The following is a 20,863-nucleotide window of genomic DNA, read 5'->3' as shown; positions in this document are numbered from 1 at the left end:
TTCTTCAATGGAGACCACTTCTGGCCTGATTCTCTGAAAAGTAGATGGGTGTAGCTGGGTCCCACTGGTTTCTGCCAGTTCTGAGCTGATGGCACTGCATCTTCCGATTTCGAAGGGAAGCACGATGTGTCTTTGATCTGCTGCACTAAGTTTCCTTCACCGACCACTGCGTCTATAGTCCTCAACATTGGCCGTTTCTTTGTGCTTCTTCAAAAGAGCTTGAACAACACATCTCGAAACCCCAGTCTGTTTGAAATCTTTGCCTCAGAGAGACCTTGCGGATGCTGTATAACTACCTTGTGTCTTGTTGCTGAGCTCAGTCTTGCCATGGTGAACTTGTGACATGAAACTATCTTCCACAACCTCACCTTTGTAGCAGAGTTTGGCTGTTCCTCAAATAGTTTTAAGCCTCCTAAACAGCTATTTCTGTTACAGTTAATAACTCTTTCAACCTAAATATGAAAATTATGATTATCATCACATGTATGGTATAATTGCTGTTGATTTTGCATGGCCTATTATTAGTGTGTGTGTGGATCAGAGGAGAGCAAGAGTGATGTCGTCACACACTGTACACACTGTACATAGATCCAGGTTGGACTTCCATGAGGTTGACTTCCCTGACCGCAGTTGGATACTGCTTCCTTAGTTCAAGTGCCTGGAAGTGTGCATTAAAGGGGTTGCCCGATAATTAATGAAAAAAATGACATAATATAGTACATGACAATCTCTTTCTAACAAAGCTAGAACCAGCCCTATATCTTACATGGATCCAGAGATCTCTCCATTCATTGTTCCAATTGCTTTGCTAGATTTTCTTCAGACAGGCAGTTCAGGGGTTGTCCTTTCTGCTACAGCACCTCTGCCTTCCTGTCATAGCTTGTATAAGCAGATCATTCTGCTTCACTGTCTCTGCTTCCTCTCCAGGTGAAGCTTTACAAATGCCCCCATTCTATGTCTTTTTTGAGGGAGAGCCCAGTGCTATATAACGGAAGAAGAGGTAGAGCCCGCAGCTTAAACACAGTGAGAGGATGAGTAGGAGAGGGGAGAGCTCTACACTGTATGAAAGCAGTGCTGTATGCAGGCTCTCTCTTCATCCAAGCAAACGGCTTGCTCTCCTGTGAGTTTCTTACTGTGTGTACGTCTACAAGCTGTGTTCCTGAATAAAATCTTCTCTATTTCTTTACTGACAAGCAGAGAAGAAATGTTTTTTATTGGCTGGAGGCAATTGGAGAGTGGAACTGAGCATATGCGTCCTCCCTCATTCAGATCAGTAGAAGGATGTGCACATTACTATACCAAGATGCCCACTATAATGAAGTCAAGGGATTGTCTAGCAACAGGAGCATTTTTGTAATAGAAGTTAGATTATAAAACGAATTAGATTTGCACATTTATATTGCAATAACATTTAATATTGGGACAACCCCTTTAAGACCCTTTTACAGAGGCCAATGATCAGGTGTACCAGCGTTCTTATGAGTATATACCGTTCTCAATCATGGCCCTGCGTAAACAAGCAAAGACCAGCCAATCAACCATCAAATTGGTTGATCGCATCTTTTTTGAAGCTAAAAAAATGTCTGCGGCACATCTCCCTGTCTAAACAGGGAGACGTGCTGTCGATATGATACAAATGCATCGTGACAAACGATCGTAGTAGCGATAATTACAATACTTAATTTAACAATCATGGATTCATTTTAATGGAGTAAATGAGCGCCGATCGACATGCTGTATTGTCGATCGGCACTCGTTTAAAGGTGGTTATCATGGGCGAATATCTGCCTGTGTGAAACCACCATTAGTTGTTAAATAAAACAAAAATGTAATCAATCTTTTGTATCCATATCTGTATTTATAGCAATTTACACATAGATGACTTGAGGTGAGGCCTACTAGATGGGCAGAGTCTAAAGGGACAGAAATCTGTGCCTACATACTCCTAAGATGTAAATCGGGTAGTGCTCATCAGCATCAAAATTATTATTTTTTTTATTTTTTCCCATGGGTGATGGATGCATTGTTGTAGAGAATGTGTCATTCTGTTTTTTTAACTCTGTTTTTTATAGTTTAGGCTCATAAGGAACCAAGACATGAAAAAGAAAAATGCAAGTTCCTCTAAAGAAGACAGGATTCCCATACATGCTGCAAGTACATGCAGGGACAGTTGAAAAGGATCAAGCATTACTAGTTCAATCTATTTAGTACATTCAGTCATGCTTCTATGAGCAGTTAGAACTATGGGTGAAATTACTAGGAAACCAGCAGTGCACACTATATTTGGCACCCTTACCTCTGATCGATCCATTAGCCACCTCCTTCTGCACAGAATAGTACATAGTTTTCTTAGTTTCTGTGTAGAGCAGAACATATTGTTTCTCCCCCTACAAAACTATTTTCTAGGGAAGAGTCCTGGGGCCATGTTAATAAAAATTTAAAATTGCACAATTCTGTGATAAAAAGTCTAAATTATGATTTAATAAAGACAATTTTATCTCAGAATTCTAACTTTTTGGCTGAGTTCACACGGGACGGATGCGCTGCGTAAAAGTACCCAGCGCATCAATCCTGTGCGCCGCAGGAAATTCTGGGTGAAAAACCGCACCAAACTGCTATCAGGCCTGTGATTGGCTGCAGCGGCGGTCACCTGAGACGGGGCGTCATCCCATTTGACCGCCACTACAGCCTGTGATTAGCTGCAGCAGTCACATGGGATGAATCGTCATCCCAGGAGGCCAAAATGGAGGGAGGAACGAAGACTTCTGGGCAAGTATCAGGCTTCTTTTTTTTCTGAGTTGCGTTATTTGCGGAGGGATTGCAGCGAATCCGCCGCAAATAACGCAACAACTGGTATTTGTTGCGGGATTTACCTCCCATTGAATCCTAAGGGCAATTCCCGCAGCAAATAAGCTGCTTTTACGCAAATACAATTGACATGCTGCGGAATAAATTTCCACAGCACAGGTCAATTTCTGAGCATTTTTTCCGCTCAGTTTTTCCGCAGTGTGTGGATGAGATTTGTTCAATCTCATCCACTTTGCTCCCGCAGAATGCTGCTGCATTTTTTCTGTCCGCAATTCCGGACGGAAAAAACACAGCAATTCCGCAACGTGTGAACAAGCCCTTTATCTCAGAAATCTGACTTTTAATCTGAGTACTGTGTAATTATTTTTTATACATGGCCCCTGGGCTCTTCTGTACTCAAATAATTGTATACATTTTTTTTTTGTCAAAATAGTAAAAAAAAACTCCTATAGGTGAAGGTCTACTGATGAATAAATAAACTGCAATCATTATTAATGGATATCTACATGATACAAACTAACTGCAATTTCACTTTCTGATATTACTAAAATGAAGGGGTACTTTTTGTAGAACATAGAATCCAATTCCCGACAAACCACACGATAAAGCCCCCACTAAAATCTCATTGGGATTTTCCAACAACAGTGTTCCAGTGAGAACAGTCTCTAAGAAGAATAAAAGGGGTTCTGGGGAGCCTGCTAGAGGCCCCTTTGTTTCGTAAACATGGGGATCCAAGAATGATATAGACCTGTCTGAGCATAAATTCTGGTATAATTACCAGCAAAAAAACAAAACAAATCGATAAATTTATAGACATATTACCTCCTTCCAAATATCCTCTACCTAGTTGTTTCTTGTAAATGCCAATTACTAAAAGTTTATTTTTAGCTTGAAGCTGTAAAGACATTGTACAACTTGACTTCTTATTATGGTGATTTTATAATTCACACTCCATAAAATAGAATTTCAGATTAATGGAAAATGTTTACTTACATGTCCATGTAAGTCAGTGTTTAACAGCATCAGTGCACATGTTAGAGTATGAACACCATCTGAAAAAAAGATAGATTAGGAGATATGCCTCGCTGCTATACATATCAGCTCAGGTTGACACTCAAAAAAACATTTGTTAAATAGAAAGCGTAGTGGAGAACAATGAAAAAGTTTGTAAAAGTAAAAAGAGGATTCAAAGTTTATATGCACTTTTTTTTCACCCCCCCCCCCCCTTGTTTAACAGTTATGGGGGGGGATAGGACATGGTTTTGTGGGAGCAATCATTGTTTTGAGGGTGTAATCTTTGTTTTAATCAGGTTTCCTTGAAGCTGAAAAAAAGATCATGTCTGGTCCACATGAACCGCAGTTCCATTTATCAGAAGGGTGTGGTGTGTATTATTGTTTATTACAAATCATGTGTACAAAAACTAGAGAGTCCTCTTTTTAGTGTTTCTGAACTGGTAAGAGCTGTGATGAGAACTAATGCGCCCTTCTAATAGCACTGTATTGTAACTGCAGAGAGCAGGAGAAGTCTGAGCAAATTCAATATTCATAAAGCCCCTGGTCCTGATGACACTTATCCATGTATATTGAAGGAAATTAGCCAATGGGAGGACTACGGCATCTGAAAGGTTAAACAGCTGTTCCTCTGCTGTAATACCTGATGTTCAACTGTAATATAGTGAGAAACCGGACAACAAGCGCTCAATGCAGTACCTCCACTGGGGAATTTAATTATTACATGGTGCTCGTGGAAATAAATAAGTTGTCGTTGCAATGCACAGACGTGCTACGTACTTCAGAGTAAGAGAAGCTCTTTGTAACCACTCACCGGCTCCGGTCCAACTTATCAATGAAGTTTTCCAAAAGAGGAACATCCTCCTGCGAACTCAGAATAGCCTAATAAACTATTTGAAACCAGACTACCCCTTACATTTTTATAAATGTAAAGTAATGCACCAATGGCGCAGTAAAAGCATGGTTGCGTAGACATTAAATATAGTGCAACTGGGGATTACAGAACAAGAGGAAGAAGTGGCATTTGCAAAAGCAAATTTAATTTTAGGGTGAATAAAAAGAGAGATAAAAACCTGTGTTTCAAATAAAATATTGACCTTTTATAAATCACATGACTAAGGGATTCAATTTTGGGCTCCACACTATAGACAGGATATAAGAGTAAAGTTTGAGTGAGTTCAGAAGCGGGCTGCTAGATTAATAAATGGGTTGGGTGGTCAATTTTTTAATGAAAGGTCTAAACAATACCAATTTGTCCTACATCTTTAGAGGTGATCTTATTAACACATATAAATATATATACAATAAATACAAAGACTTGCTACATGAACTATTTATTCAATGGACTAGGATACCATGTACTGTACATTACATTAGTTAGTGTAGTTACACCTTGGAATTCTGTACCATTAGAGATAATAATTGCAAAAACAATAACACATGACATTGGGCACAATTATGCTTAATTGAACCAGGGAAATGATCTAACTGATTTTATGGGGTCAGGAATTACTCGCCCCCCCCCCCCCCAAGGCGCAAAATTGTCTTCCTCTGGGTCAGATAGTTGGGTCTGTTAAAGTTTCACCTTAATAGATATGCACCTATTTTTAATCTAAGCAATGTGGAAAGTGCATAAGCACTGGATGCATCTTACATTTTTCCATCCCTAATGCTTAGTGGGGTACTCATTGTAGAGACCCAGCGGATGTAATAGTCTCAATACACCCGCTGGGTCTATTCAAGTCTCCATAACACCTGATTAGGGCTCATTCAGACGAGTGTATATGTAGTCCGTGTGACGGCCGTTAAAACAACGACCGTCACACGGACTTGTGTACTTCAATGGGCCCGTTCACACAACCTTTGTTTCAAGAGAGCGTGTGAAGGGTCCGTGAAAAAAATAGGACATGTGCTATTTTACTGCATGTCACGCATCCCTCCATAGACTCCAGTCTACGGGGGATCCGTGACAACGCGCCCCGCACAGGTGCACCTTGGCAGTTTTTCATGTCAGAGTTTAGCTACACTCTTCTGAATGTAGCCTCGTCTCTTCAAAGAGAGTGAATATGCCCACTGGGCTTTGTCCAGGGCATCTCAATCAGCTAACTCGTACCCTGCTTTGTACTGTTGAGGGGCAAGAACCCCGAATCAGTGCTGTCTACATATAGGTCTCTATTCCTTTTGAAGTTTCCGGTGTTGATGAAATGAGCTACTTTGCATATGATTTTCTGCTGCCCTCCTCACAGTGATGGACAGACTCCTGTGTATGCAGAAACACAGCAGCCAGCCAATTAATCACAGGCGAGAGGGGTAGGGGAGCGTTACCCTCAAGAATACACTGTACTATTTACTATGAGTCGGGTGTATTCTTTGATTGCTCCTATTAGCCAAAACGGGCACAATTTTTTTTTTTTGTGCCTTTTGGCCAGTATGAGAGCGAACCTGTCCCCATTCTATGTTGCCTTTATATAGGCCAACATAGTCGGATGACAAATCTAGTTTAAATCTATATAAAGAGTTAAAAAAAATTAGGAAATACTTTTCTTAACTGTTTTGGTTCCTATTAGTTATTTCATGTTGTTTCATCCAATCATACACACAGCTGCTTTCAGAATTTTGCTGGTTGCCCTTGGAAATAGATGGATACGCCCCACTCCACTATCAGAAATGATATGACCTCTTATCTTGTGTGCACATTGTATTTTGAGCCTTTTTCATAAAGTCACATCAATTGTGAATTAAAGGAATTTGACTGAATTCATAAAGAAAACTCAAGGTAAAAATTGTATATATTGTGTTAAAGAGCAGAGTTTTCCGTTAATATTATTTACTGAAAATCTGCGCGTTTGAAAAGGGGCTTAAGTGGGCAAGTCTATTGTATTCCCCAGTGGTGCACAATAATAAAAGAATAATGGCTGTGTTGCGGATTCCAATACTAATCTAATTTACAGAAATAGGATTTATTTTTTTTCTTCCCCTTATCTTTGCTGTTGACATAAAACTATTTTTAGTGCTGAATAAGTGAAAATGGAATACAATACTAGAATAAAAAAAATTATGTATTATTGTGAATACAAAACTTCATCATGATATCCAACAAGATTTTCTCAAAGATTTGATCACAAATAAACAATATAAATCGATCATGAGAATACATCATGAACCACATAGGGAAAAACTGAAAGATATCATAATGCTAATCTAAATCACATATATATTTACAACTACTCGAACAATAAAGCAATTAAATGTCAGAGGCTACTCCCTACTATAGTAGGGGGGCTTATATCAAGTAGAAGATAAAAGTTAATGTATATGGTCACTTATTAAGGTTGCGCTGTTATAGGGACAACAATTGAAAACACTTAAATCTAGCTGCGGCTGTGTTCTCAGATAATGGACTCACACTGCCATATACCAGTGGTGCCTCAAGTTACAATATTAATTGGTTCGGGGATGACCATTTTAAAGAGGACCTGTCATGTTTTTGGTTTTTGAAACCACATACCTCCCCTTATTCCTGGCATCCTCTCATTCCAGTGCTGTAATCAGAGCGGACAGCCTCACAGTGATACAGAAGACCCGCTCTGATTGGACAGCGTCACAGTGATGCAGGAGGTGACGCATACTGAGGATAGATGAGGGCTTCTTAAAAAAACGAGAAAAAAAAACCCCATGACAGGTCCTATTTCAGTTGAAAATATTGTCACTTGAGATCATAAGTCTATGGAAAACCAGTATCTGACCCATATGCCACAATAATTTGTTAACGAATTGACAAATAATTGTAAAATATGGGCCAGAAACTTTACTATTCGTACAGAGGTGCTTAAATATAGTGGTCTGTTACTTTATTGTACTTATTGACATGTGGTTTTTCTACTCCCATTTAACTTATTCACAGTATATATGATAAATTATGTACCTTGGGGTGCATGTCAATAATGTTATTTATACTTTTTTACAGCATATAGGTGATCCTCTGATGTCGTCCTGTTCCTTGTTATGTGACTATCCTCTTTTTTAAATATTTTTATCATAATGTAATAAATAAAGATACAAATTTTATTCTTGTGATGTTGGCCTCCTAGCACTTATTCTTGTAAGTTAGTTCTATAGTGCAGCCTAGGTATAAGGAATATGACATACACTTCATTCTACTACTTAATGCTACCAGGAGTGTAAACTGGTTCCCGACCGCTGGCTGTGTTTTTACCCGTGCCATAGACTTTTTACGGCGCGGGTTTTAACTTGCTGCCCGAGCAGCTGAATGTCGGGTCTCCTGCTGTCAGTGACTGCCGGGGATCCTGAGGAGAGGATAGAAGCAGCTTTCGCTGCTTCTGTCTTCTCTGATCACTTGTACACAGCGCTCAATGAACGCTGTGTATAGGAATGGAGGTAGCGGCCGCGTCGCTGCCTCTATTGCTCCCGATGTTCATGATCGCCAGGTGCTGTTAGTGGCAGACTCCTGCTGGGTCTAACTAGACCCGGCACAGCCCTATTATTGACGATCCTCACTATGAGAATACTGATATCCCCTGTAACTGGGGCTGCTGTGTAGCTCCAGTTACAGTGGAAAAACATGGTGTAAAAGAAAGAAAAAAAATACATAAAGTTCCCCAAAGGTCTTTTTTGATCTTTGAGGGACAGACCATCGTAATAAAAAAATAAAAGTAAAGTGCAAAAATTTTTTATAATAAATACAAATAAAATACCCACCCCAAAAAAAACATTCCCCCCGGCAATCATTGTCGTAACGCTAGCGCTGACCCAATTACCCTAATATAGACATGTAATATCTTAAAATTTACGGTAGACAATGACTATCACAAATAAAAGGTCTATTTTAGGGTAAAACTATGTTATTACCTAAAAAAATAGCTGAAAATTAAAAAAGCTTATTTTTTTACTATTATTTTCAAACATTAAGAATAAAAATTCTAAAATAGCAAAAAGGATGTGTATAAAAATTATAAAAAAAAGAAACCTGCATTGTCTACGGAAAAAAACATCGCAAAAATAATGTCTCTAGCCCAACAAATAAAAAAGTTATAGCCATTTAACTAACGCGTGCTAAAAATGGCTAAACGGTGTCTGGTCCTGAAGGCTCAAAATAGCCCGGTCCTGAACTGGTTAAGCGTACGCTTTCAGCAATCTTTGGTCTAATTCTAATGAATAATGGAGCACCTTTGCAAAGTCTTAATTAAAAAATATCCTACCATTTTGTGCATACAGCACTATATAGACATATTTGCAGGGCCGCATTTAGAGCTGGTGCTGCCCTAGGCACTTTTAGTGCTGAAACCCCCCATAACTCCCGAAGTTATGGAAAGAGCGTAGCTCGCTGACATTGCAGCTCCAGTGCTGGACCCAGGAAAGGTAAGTATAAGAATTGTTTTCCTTTTTTGTGTGTTACTAATGTTTTTTTTTGTGTTGGATTGTGGGTTGTTTCCAGGTTCAGTTCTTGGACTATTTCAGATTTTAGGACTAATTAGATTACGGCGTTTTTTATTTTCAATAAAATGGTTAATGAGGGTTGTGTGGGGGGGTTTATTTCAGTAAAATATTTTTTCTGTGTGTCTGTATTTCTTTTTAATTTCTTACTATCGCCTTGGTAATGACCACTCTCTGATTGACAGCGTCCATTACTAAGGTGGGGCTTAGTGTTAGGGCTTAGCCGGTAAAAAGGCTAGCAGTAATCCCCCATTATTACCCCGTACCCACCGCCGCCAGGGGAACCGGGAAGAGCCGGATATGATCCAGAACCCAACCATCTGAAGTGATGGTCGGTAACTGGGGGCGGCTGCAGATTGGTATCATTAGCCTGGGAAAGCCCAAAATTCATGGGCCTTCCCACCTTGGTAATGCTAGCCTGCTGCTGCTGCTATAGTATAATATAGAAGAAGGATTCATTTATAAAACTTAGCTTTTATTAAGCTTGGTTAAAACATGGAACATCACACGTACATTACGAGACATAAACTGACATACACAACATATAGATGTCAAAAAGGTATTGGTATAGAATCCTGTGCTCTGTAGCTAGTGTTAGGTCCTGGCATACTCTGTCATGTAGTGCAATTAATTGTTCACTACCGTTCGTGCCCTTTCCTATCTATTATCAGGTCTGCATTCAGACCAGATAAACTCAAACCCGGATTCCCTAATATGCCTGAATATTAATCTGAGTGCAGTAAGCACCTCCACCTCCAATGCTGCTGCTATGTTGTATCTGGCTGGTTATGAAAAACAGCCCCCATTTTTGATAACCAACCAGATACAACATAGCAGCAGCAGGCTAGCATTATTGCAGGATGGGCTGTGGGCGGAGCTTCCTCTTCTCTAGCTTCTGCTCGTGTCTCCTCTGTGCGGGCCCGAGTCATTCCAACTGTTCTTGGATTGGCTACAGCTGCTCATGTGAGCAGTTTTGTCCAATCCATGAACAGAGGGCACGTCTTAGAAGCGCCCCTGAAGTGTGAGTGACCTGACCACCGTTCAGTCAGGTCACAAAGTTAATTTCTTTAGAAAAAACAAAACAATCCTGCAGCTGCCCCCCTGCTGGACGCGCTAGGCACTGCACCTCCAGTGCCTAGTGGCAAATACGGGCCGGCATACGGGTGCCTGGTTGATGCGCTCTCTCTTCCATTTCATCTACTTTTCCCCTTATAATTGAAATGTACACCCATTCCTCTTTTAAAAGAGTCTAAAGCAGATAAGGTAATGTACTTTATGACTTCTTGATTTGGTTGAAATAATGCGTACATAGTACGTAGTTTATGTAGATACCGGCAGGGTATGGAAATTTGCTACCATCACCGCCCATCTGAGCAAATCCCTGTGCTCAGAGCAGTAGCGATCACTTTGTTTATTGTATGTGCTGGCTAAATCTGCTTTGTCATAGTAGAGGCAACTGGTTCATGAATGGTCCAAAATTCAAAAAGCCCTGTATAATTTACCAACGGCCATGAATAATTTATACATTACCTACATGGGTGACACTGCCTCATTTAAACATTGTTAACAAGATAAATTAAAAACGTAACAATATAAATGATAAATTAAAAATCTTTTTAAAATCGGAACAAACAACTCATGCAGGCAAATGAGCAAATTTTAGAATGCAGGATCATTTGCTGCTTGAAGCACTGACTGCAGAGAACAGTTACTGCAGATTTAAACATATTTCATGCAAGGCTGGATTAAATGAACACAACAAATTATGATGATTTGTTTAGTTCTTAACCCTGATATGTCTGCACTATCTAGAAGCAGAAAAAACTAGATGTTCCACCTACGCTATAAATAATTATCCAAAACCTTAATTGCTAATGTAGGAAAAATTTAATTGTGAAACGTAGGTCTATAAGAATATGTTGTCAATAAAAGCAATTTAAAAGCCTCCAAACTGCAGCATTAATGGTTTTGCTGTGAAGTAGACAATTGTAACGGATACATTAACATTGGTCACATGAAATGTTTGACCCAAAAAATCTCTTCACACAGAAGGAACATTTGAAGCTTGCCGTGCGTGACCCTATATCCATGGCTGATATGACATCCCTACTACAAAGCCTACATGTCAATCCCAGTTCAACAGGTGTATCAATTTTACAAAAGATTTTCTAATGATCCATCATTTGGGCATCCATTGTAATAGTGGCAGTGTAACTAGGGTCTGGGGATGGGTCAAACAAATTATACCTATTAGACAAATAAGACAAAATCTATTTCCCCGGACTCCACTATATTCATGCACGCTTGGATCTGCCGACATGTGCATATTAAATTCAAATGGTGAGTCGGGGGGATTAGTTATTGCCTGACACCTGTCAATACTTATATCTCAGTGGAACAAAGATTAGGTCTGTTGAACTCCAGCATGTCCGATACCCCCCCCCCCCCCCCCCCACCAACATAGACGTTAAGGAAAGTTAGACTAACCCTATACACAATTGATCATTGAGCTAATCCTGTCAAAATTAGCGGGTTCGGACAACAGTTATGGAATATGTATAACCAGCTTTAGGCTGTTTATATTACGTTTGGCAACTTAAAAAAAACAAAAACTATACTGGAGATGGTGAATAAATTTATAGTTCATATAACTACTGTATTTATAAGTATGACATTAAACATTTGAACATCCTGCTTTTTTTTTTACATGTTGAAATTGGGATATTTGAATCCAACCCGTAACCAGCTACTCAAAACATGCACCAAATTTGCGAATGGTCTTGCCAGCAAAAAAAATTGGTTCATACATGGAGACTTTTTGTTTGTTAGATAAGAAGATTAAAGCTATACTGACACAACAAACACATGCGAAGCATTCCTTGTTTGGCATTTAAAGGGTTTAATATTAGGGCTTGCCAGTTGTTTTATGACTGAGCAGGACACAACTGATGACATTTTTGTGCACTTCGTGCGCGCAGCTTTTTTCTGCCCCGTGCAGAGAGGGGTCCGGCATCACAAATTATGCATTGGATGTCAAAACGGCTGCCGGTCCCATGCTTTCATTTAGGAGCAGTTTTCCTCTGCCATTTCTATACCACGACGGAGGGAGTAAAAATAACGATTAACCGGACATATGTAAAGGGGGGCTTAAGTCACACGCTGACATCATTCCAGGTGTCTCCTACTAATATTTTTGCAACATAGAGACAAATTCAATGATTACTATGAACATGTGCGGAGTTTGTGGTTCCTTTATTTCTCTCTATATACTTTCATAGTTTGTGAAACATTATATGCATGTACAAGGCTAGATGTCACTTCATACCAACCTTCAGATGATATGCTGTTTGTGTTGCACTGGTGGTATCGCTGAGAGAAATGGGCCAGTATACGCTCTCTCTCTTGAGTCTCACCCATAAGAGCCAATTCTTTTAAAAACATTCTAAAGTAAGAAAAAATATATTCTCAAGTCTATTACTTCATAATGTAAACAAGCACAACAATCAGACTTTTAATATCAACAAACAACGAGGACAAATGTGTATAGAAAATAGTTTTAAACAAATGTTGCAGCTCCTCTAAATTTGTTATTGCTTAAAAAAACTGAACAGACTTGTGTGAATGATTTTTATATACAGTATGTCATGCTGTTTAGGATCTCAGAATTTTATAAAAAGTCTAGTAAACTATGTAAGTAGCTGCAAGATATGTGATAAATATTGCTACAATACCAGGACACAACATACTTACACTTCCTAATATAAACTCTGGACCATAAGTGGGGATCATAGACACCGCTGAAAATCCTATTTAAATTATGAACTGCTGACAGGGAAAATTAGCTCTATAGTCATGGCTTACTGACACAGAAAAAGATAATGCACTTAGATATGGATACAAGGATGGGACTATGCATCTTGCCTTGGACAGCACATCTGGTGCCTCTCTTCGTATAACAACGGGTAGGACTGCTAACACCGTAATCATGCAGATTACAGAAATCAATTAACACTGCAGAAGTAGGGAGTAGAAAATCACATAAAATCAGCCTCCTATAATGCACAAGGCTACCATGGACAAGAAACTTTCCGGCATGGTATCAAGTACGGAACCCGTGTTAACTGGGGCAAGAGGGAAGGAACACCATTTCAGGCTCCTCAGGCATTATCACCTTGTTTATCAGCTTTAGAAGGACACCACTTTTTATATAACCTATTAGGGCATATTGAGGAGGTGGAGGTATTCCGACGACATTCTGTTTTATTAGCTAGTGCAAAGAACTACTTCAAGGAGCAGCTGTCACTCTGAAAGTTCTTTGGAATCCTTACATTACACAAACTCTCAAAGATTTCAATGTGCAATCTAATTTCCCCTGCAGTGATACTGGATTCACACGGATTCTTCCAGCCATAACAACTTATTGCAAAGGGTCCCTGTAGGGTGTCGCCCAAAAAATGCTATTAACCAGTTGACCTGCCAACTGTAAATTATTTTTTTAATGTGACAATCCAGTAGTGTAGCTGCGGAGGTCGTAATTTTGACTGGGCGCCACCGGCCCACTTTACCACAATGACAGGGCCGCTAGTTGCGTTAAAGAGGCTCTGTCACCAGATAACAACTGTGGTTTTTATTTTGAAAAACGATCATTTTTGAGCAAGTTATGAGCAATTTTAGATTTAGTTTCTTAATGCCCAACTGGGTGTGTTTTTACTTTTAACCAAGTGGGTGTTGTAAAGAAGTGTATGAGGCTGACCAATCAGTGACCAATCAGTGTCCTACACTTCTCATTGTTCCAGCCCAGCATGATCCACAGCACAGTGAGATTGTGCAGTGAAAGAAGCTGGGCTGGAACAATGAGAAGTGTATGTCACTGATTGGTCACTGATTGGTCAGCCTCATACACTTCTTTACAACACCCACTTGGTTAAAAGTAAAAACACACCCAGTTGGGCATGAAGAAACTAAATCTAAAATTGCTCATAACTTGCTCAAAAATGATCGTTTTTCAAAATAAAAACCACTGTTATCTACATTCCAGCGCCGATCAGATTATGTAGGAGACAGGGCACTTATAATCTGGTGACAGAGCCTCTTTAAGAGGACAAACTTCATTACTTCACCACTCTGCTGCCTGACACACCGCAAAATGTGGCAGTATAGATAGGGGAGAAGTCACGCTGTCTCCTTCTCTCAGAGTATATGCTCTGAGGTGCCAGAGAGAAGGAGACAGGGGAATAGTCAGGCTACCTACGCTGCAGCATGCCGTGCTGTGTCAGGCAACAGAGAGCTAAAGTAATGAAGTTTGACCTCTTGTTTCATTTGTGTAGGGATTATTTTAATTTTTATTTTAAAAGTAAAATGTCATGATGGATGTCGAGAATCCTCCTGGAGAGCACCGAATTTGGGTACACCATTATCCCACAGTTTATAGACGTCTCATAAAAATGGAAGAACCTGGCTAAGTCAACAATCAGCTAAGTTATCCATTGATGTGTAGCCAATAGGTGCAAACTTCACAAATGCAGGATCCACCTATAAACTATCACATCAAAGTTATGAACTTAGATGTGATGGTTTCCGTTCGTCTCGATTCCGGCAGGTTTCCGGTTTTCCGACGGAATAGTGCAGTCGACTCCGCTATTGATTCCGTCGTTAAAACGGAAACCTGCCGGAATGGTGATGAACGGAAACCATTAGCGATGTTTCCGTCACCATTGATATCAATGGTGACTGAAACGGAAGCTGTGGTTTCACTTTCACTTTCCGTTGCGGGGTTCACCCGACAGAAACCTCCGATGGAACCCCGGAACGGAAAGCGAACGGTGATGTGAACAGGCCCTAACCGATAATAGACCAACTTTTTTAAATCATTTTAAATATATGGCAGATTGTTGTAGTGGACTTTAGTGATTTGGCAACTAACTGGGACAATATTCAATATACAGTATTAATCTGATCAGTGATGATTAATGAACAGACCTTCCCTATTATATTTTGTTCAAAGTAGAAGTTATTACCAATACAGTACAACAATCAAACTATATGATATAAATTTAGAAGGGTAGGGCAACACTGGAGACGACTTAATAGTAATCTCATAATAGTTCAATTACAGAGGATTGCTTACTATTTATTATATTTCATAAACCCTACAAAAATCCCAGAGCTACACGTCTCAGTTAAAAAGGTATGGATCAACAAAAATGAAGGGCACATCCCGCATAGTATAACCACATATGAATAGTCTGCATTTAAACACCACTATAAGCTTAGGTCCCATATAGTTGCTTATTTACGTAAGTAACCAGTAAAGGGAAACAAAGCGAAAGTTAAAAGCAACAACTCACCCAAACATTGTAACTCCATGCCCCAGCACCCCAACACACGTTTTGCCACAGCTTCGTCAGGAGGCGTTTAGTGGGCAAGTAGAGACTGATCTAACTACTTTTGTATAGCCAATAGCATAGACCATCAAACTCATGTTGTCAAGGACGTTGAGCCGGACATGATCTGTATGACATCAGCGCATACCCAAACTCCAAGCTTCACTTAACAAAAATGGACCATCACCAGCTGCCCTGGAGGCCACGTGCGTGAAGCCATCACCCGGGAGACGCATCACCTACAGGTGAATCGGCGTCACGCTAATGTCACGCCTATCACGGCACAGTCAAAGTCCTAGGGTTTTCTGGATTGAGCATGCTCTGCACACAGCTTGCTGAATTATACTCTAGGACTTTGGCTGTGCCATCTTAACGCTCTGCTCACAACCATCACTGTATAATGTGAAGCTATACATGGTTGATTATTATTGCAAAAATAATTCTTAAAGGGTTTACCTCAGTGCTTGATCCAGCGTCATTCCGGTGAAGACAAAAAATTTCAAATATTCTTCTGCAACCATCTTACTGAACTCATTACTGAAAATTAAAAAGGGAAAACGATTGGCCTTTAGGTCACATGGAAATGCACACAAAATATACGCAGGTCTACAAGGACCATGATAGAGGAGTTTTGAAAATGAAAGGTGAGGGACTGAGAGGAATGCCCTTTATATGAAATATATATTATACCAACTTGCTTAAAGGAAAACTGTACCAAAAATGTCACTTATTGTAATCATTATTTGGGGTTCTTTAGACTCCATATTAAATTATTATTTGGCTCCGCTGTTTGTCAACTAGGAAGCTGAAATTTGTTAAAAATGTCGTACCGCATGCCAGCGTTAGTACAAGGTAGGTATATACTGATTTTTCTTGAGCAGGGGGAGCAATGACCGGATACTTGAGTGCAACCTGATAGAACTCCTTGTTATCATTCTCTGCTTTTTTTTTTTCACCCTACTTCATACTGATCTAAAGATTGTTTTTTTTCCCCATTATTTAGTCAAACTAAAATATTTAGTATAGATGCACACGTGATGCATTGTGTGTTGTCCAGGAAATATAGACTATATTATTAGTTGATACATCTTTATCAAGTATGTTTGCTAGAAGTCATGCAGTCGCCAAAAGAAATTTGTACGTTTACTGTTATTATACAGGTCATTTTGTCGTTTTCTTTGCTATTGTCACTAAACATTTATAACTAGAGATGATAAAAGAAGGTTCTGCTGTTAAGGGCACAATAGACTACATCCTAAACGAGCTCTGGCAGGTGGCTCATGTACTACAAAAAACTAATAGGAACAAAATTATCCATAAGGAGAAACCAGATAAGCTGCAGCGAGTTTATTTTCTATGGTATCTGCACTGACCTTATTGATTAATTTGAGAGGAGTCAAAAAAATTAAGGAGTACAGGGTGGACGACTCTTGGACTGCCCGGCGCTCAGGGATTTTTGGTCCTAGGTCATTACATTTCTGCATGATAAGATGGGTATGCCGGTCACAGAGGACCCTAAAGCCGGTCTTCTTTTCTTAGACCCTGAAAATTACCCCTCTACTTCAGACCATACCTTTCTCTCGGAAACACTCTGTATAGCTAGGAAATGTGTTTCTAAATTTTGAATATCTGAGCGTGTACCCACCCTTCATGAAAATCTTGGTCAACACATCCCTGTTGTATAAAAAAAGCCATATACGCATGTAGAGGCTGCACAGCGAAATTAAATTAACTAGGATTTGGAGCAGGTGGCTTGACTCCCTATATACCCTCAGTGTCTGCTCTTATGTATTCTAAAGTAGATTTATTCATTGACCCCTCCCTTTTTCCCAGACGTAACATACTTGACCTTTAAACTACTTGTATTAGAAATAGTCCTATTTCACACAATGTTTTTTTTTTATGTTTAGTGTATATTTTACACTTATTTTGTTTCAGGTATGAGAATGTACAATCAGGTGGCCCTTATCGCTTTGGCATTGGCTCCTATGCCTTATAGATACATGTTCTTTGTCTCCTCTGTACTTGTTGCACACAGTGGTTTTTTGTGATATTTTGTGCCTTGTGATGCTTATCCTTTACTTGCTTGTGCTTACTTCACCAAGTGTATGCATATTACTGCAATGTTTTGCTCTTTACAAAATTGATTGTTCTAGTACGAATGTATTCCACTTCTCTATTTTACAGTTGTTGACTACTGTATCCTGATGTTGTCTCATTCGCTTAGACTTCAATAAAACTTTATTTGGCACAGGCAAATCCGCTGTGTAATTTTTAGAAAATACGCTGCAAAAATCCACAGCTGAAACTCTGATTTCTGCTGCAGATCTGCATGGCGTTAGCCTCGTTTTTCTTCAGTGGAACTTATCCGCGAGTTTGGCCTTCTAGTAGCTTTTTGTTGGCTTTAGTATGGCTATTGCTGTATACACAAAACTAAAATCTGTCACGAAGAGCAGTTCAATAGAAAAAAAAATATCCTCATATGGAAGAGTTTTCTTTTTTATGACAATTTTCTCCAATGGATTATGACGATTTGAAAATGTCATTTCATGCATGAAACGAAAAAACTTAGAAATGTGGTGGTGACTAATTGTTGAAGTACAACATTGATCAGAGATGAAGTCTTGAAGTTCACCACATGACAGATACTGGATAACAGGTCTTTGTTATATATATTTCTTACAATACCCACACGTACTTCTTCCCCAGGTGCCTTGCCACATCAGCTTTCTTGAACCCATCCAGATTGTACAGTCTTTTTGCCAAACGTTTTGCAGCTTCTTGATCTGCCTTATGCCCATTGGATAAGGTATCTGTGCTTCCTAGTGCCAGTCTTTCAGTGCTGTCCATTTCTGAATCAAAATCTGACGCCATACTGCCAAGAGGTGGTTCACTATATATGAAATAGAAGGGACAAAAGTAGACGATTGATTATTATTATTATATATACTAAGACACAGTACCAGTATTGATGTCATGACGTTCAAATAACAATGATAGTGCTACCCATGGTAACAAGTCAGAGTCCGATTGTTATTTCAGTTGGGACATGCAAGAAGGCATATAACTGGTTACCACATGCAAGACTATGGAGTTTTACTCTGCACAATTTTCTAAGCCATTATTATTTAAAAAAATAATATATATATATATATATATATATATATATATATATATATATAATTTATTTATATTCCCAGACGGTTTTAAAAGACTGTATATGCAAGAGTGAACTAGTATCCAATGTACATTTCACGCAAACTTTAGAGGCTGCTCTTGGAGAATCTATACCACCTGGTTAAATGTTTGTAATTGTATTCTCTGATTTTTAAAGGCAATAGAGAAAAAATAAAAACTTTTCTTTGAGGATTATCAGTAAAATTCCACCCTGGTTATTCTTGAAGGGTAACGCTCTCTGCATTTCCATCTTCTTGCAACAGGGTATCTAGGAGTCCATTTTCTTTACAATTTTTTTGCAGTGATTTTCAGAAATGCAAATTATGGTATTTTTGTAAGTAAAAATGCCAAACGACTCCTATCAACATATTCAAAAAATTTAACAAAGTGTGAGCAGAAAAACCTTGATTTCCAGTGATGGCTGTACTACATAAACAACATTTTTCTATATCTGAGAGACAAATTTTATCTTCAATACTAATGCTGTCACACGTTCAGTATTGTATCAGGATTATGGCCTTGGTATTCATAACCGAGAGAACATAACACAAAATTTATTAACATTCAAAGACACACTATCAATCCAAGTTTTATCTATACACTACAATTGTTCAAAGTGGTTTCCATTGGTGATACGGCAGATGTCTAGGCGTTAGTCCAGTTCTGTCCAGACACGTGCCAGCATATCCCCGGATATGGACTCCACGGTTGCCTCAGGTCGTTCAGATTCTGTGGCTGGAGGGGCAGATAGCGTACACTGGGTCCTTGATGTAGCCCCACATAAAGAAGTCACAGGGTGTTAGATCTGGCAATCGTGGAGGCCAACGCAAAATTGGTGAATCGTTGTTTCATTCAGGTATCGGTGAACATCCTAACGGAAATGTGGAGGTGCATCATCTTGCTGATAGAGGAAGATCTGCCAAACATAGTCTATCTGTAGCATAAGCCATTCCTTTAGCATGTCCAGATAGGAGTGGCCAGTGACAGTAACCTGGGCAAAAAAGAAGGGACCATAGACTTTGCTCCTGCTCATTGCACAGAACACGTTTACTTTGGGTGTGTCCCTTATGCTAGATAAGGGCACATGTTTTTTTTGAGCCCCAAATCGCGAGCCCTATCGTTGTGGCAATTGACTTTCGCACTGAGGTGAAAGGTAGCCTCATGGCTGAACACCAGCCGGCCAGTGGATTCATCCTCTTCCAATGAGTCCTGAAGTGAATGCAAAAGTCACGGCGTTTCGGAATGTCGTCCGGTTTCAGCTTCTGAAGATGTAATCTGTACGGCTTACAACGCAGACGTTTTTGTAAGATATGCCATACCGTGGTTTGTGGCACCTGTAGTTCCATACTAACCAGCCTGGTTGACTTTGTAGGACTACGCTCGTACATGACTCGAATCTGATTCACTGTCCCGTCCGAAGTCTTTGGGCAGCCCGGACTTTTCCCATGACTTAAACACTCAATGTTTTCGAATTGCTTCACCCAACGCGAAATGCAGTTTCTATGCGGAGAACATTTGCCAAATTTTTCTGAAATTTTCGCTGTACAGTCACAACAGACTCTGGTCTTGAAAATTCCAACAGGCAAAAAGCTTTTTCTTGCTTTGATGTCACCATCTTATGTCACACTATGCAAGCACATTTCAAATTTGGCTCTTGAAAATGAAAGCTGTGCTGTGATTGGTTGCTATATGCATCTCAGCCAGTTTTGCTCTTATTTTCAGTCACTGGACATTTACCACTGATGTTACTTTAACTACAGGCCTTTACTTTTGCATCATCCTTTTTGAATTACCCTGGATATAAAAATTTGAACATTACAGTAAATAAAAATTGCTAAAAAAACGCAAACTGCTTCAACACAAAAAAAAAGTCCTATGTATTTACAGCAAATGTGTGTAGAAGGATACCCTGGTGATCAGCAATGCAGTGGTTAAGTAGAAATTTGCATAGACTGAATGTTTTCAATATATTAAGTATATTGCTAGTCTCTCCTTGTAGAAGCTGTTGGAAAAATGTTTGACATTTTGCA

At 39.4% G+C, this 20,863-nt stretch overlaps 1 protein-coding gene across 6 annotated transcripts in view; it reads right to left on the bottom strand.

The window, feature by feature from the left end:
- Nucleotides 1-20,863, bottom strand: part of PSD (pleckstrin and Sec7 domain containing) — a 321,618-nt gene that overhangs the window by 178,099 nt on the left and 122,656 nt on the right. For 4 of the 6 annotated variants that reach the window (XM_075841603.1, XM_075841605.1, XM_075841607.1 and 1 more), the window contains 4 exons: nucleotides 18,349-18,549; nucleotides 16,113-16,193; nucleotides 12,603-12,715; nucleotides 3,802-3,860 (listed from right to left, as the gene is read on the bottom strand). In XM_075841603.1, coding sequence (XP_075697718.1) covers nucleotides 3,802-3,860; nucleotides 12,603-12,715; nucleotides 16,113-16,193; nucleotides 18,349-18,549 — 454 coding nt within the window. The remainder of the gene's footprint in view (nucleotides 1-3,801; nucleotides 3,861-12,602; nucleotides 12,716-16,112; nucleotides 16,194-18,348; nucleotides 18,550-20,863) is intronic. The other 2 variants (XM_075841606.1, XM_075841608.1) reach the window with 1 other exon arrangement.

Source organism: Rhinoderma darwinii, chromosome 11 (assembly GCF_050947455.1).
Source record: "Rhinoderma darwinii isolate aRhiDar2 chromosome 11, aRhiDar2.hap1, whole genome shotgun sequence".
Classification (NCBI taxonomy): Eukaryota; Metazoa; Chordata; class Amphibia; order Anura; family Rhinodermatidae; genus Rhinoderma; species Rhinoderma darwinii.
The sequence above is the reverse complement of the archived record's forward strand: the minus strand, read 5'-3'. Positions and strand labels throughout refer to the sequence as shown.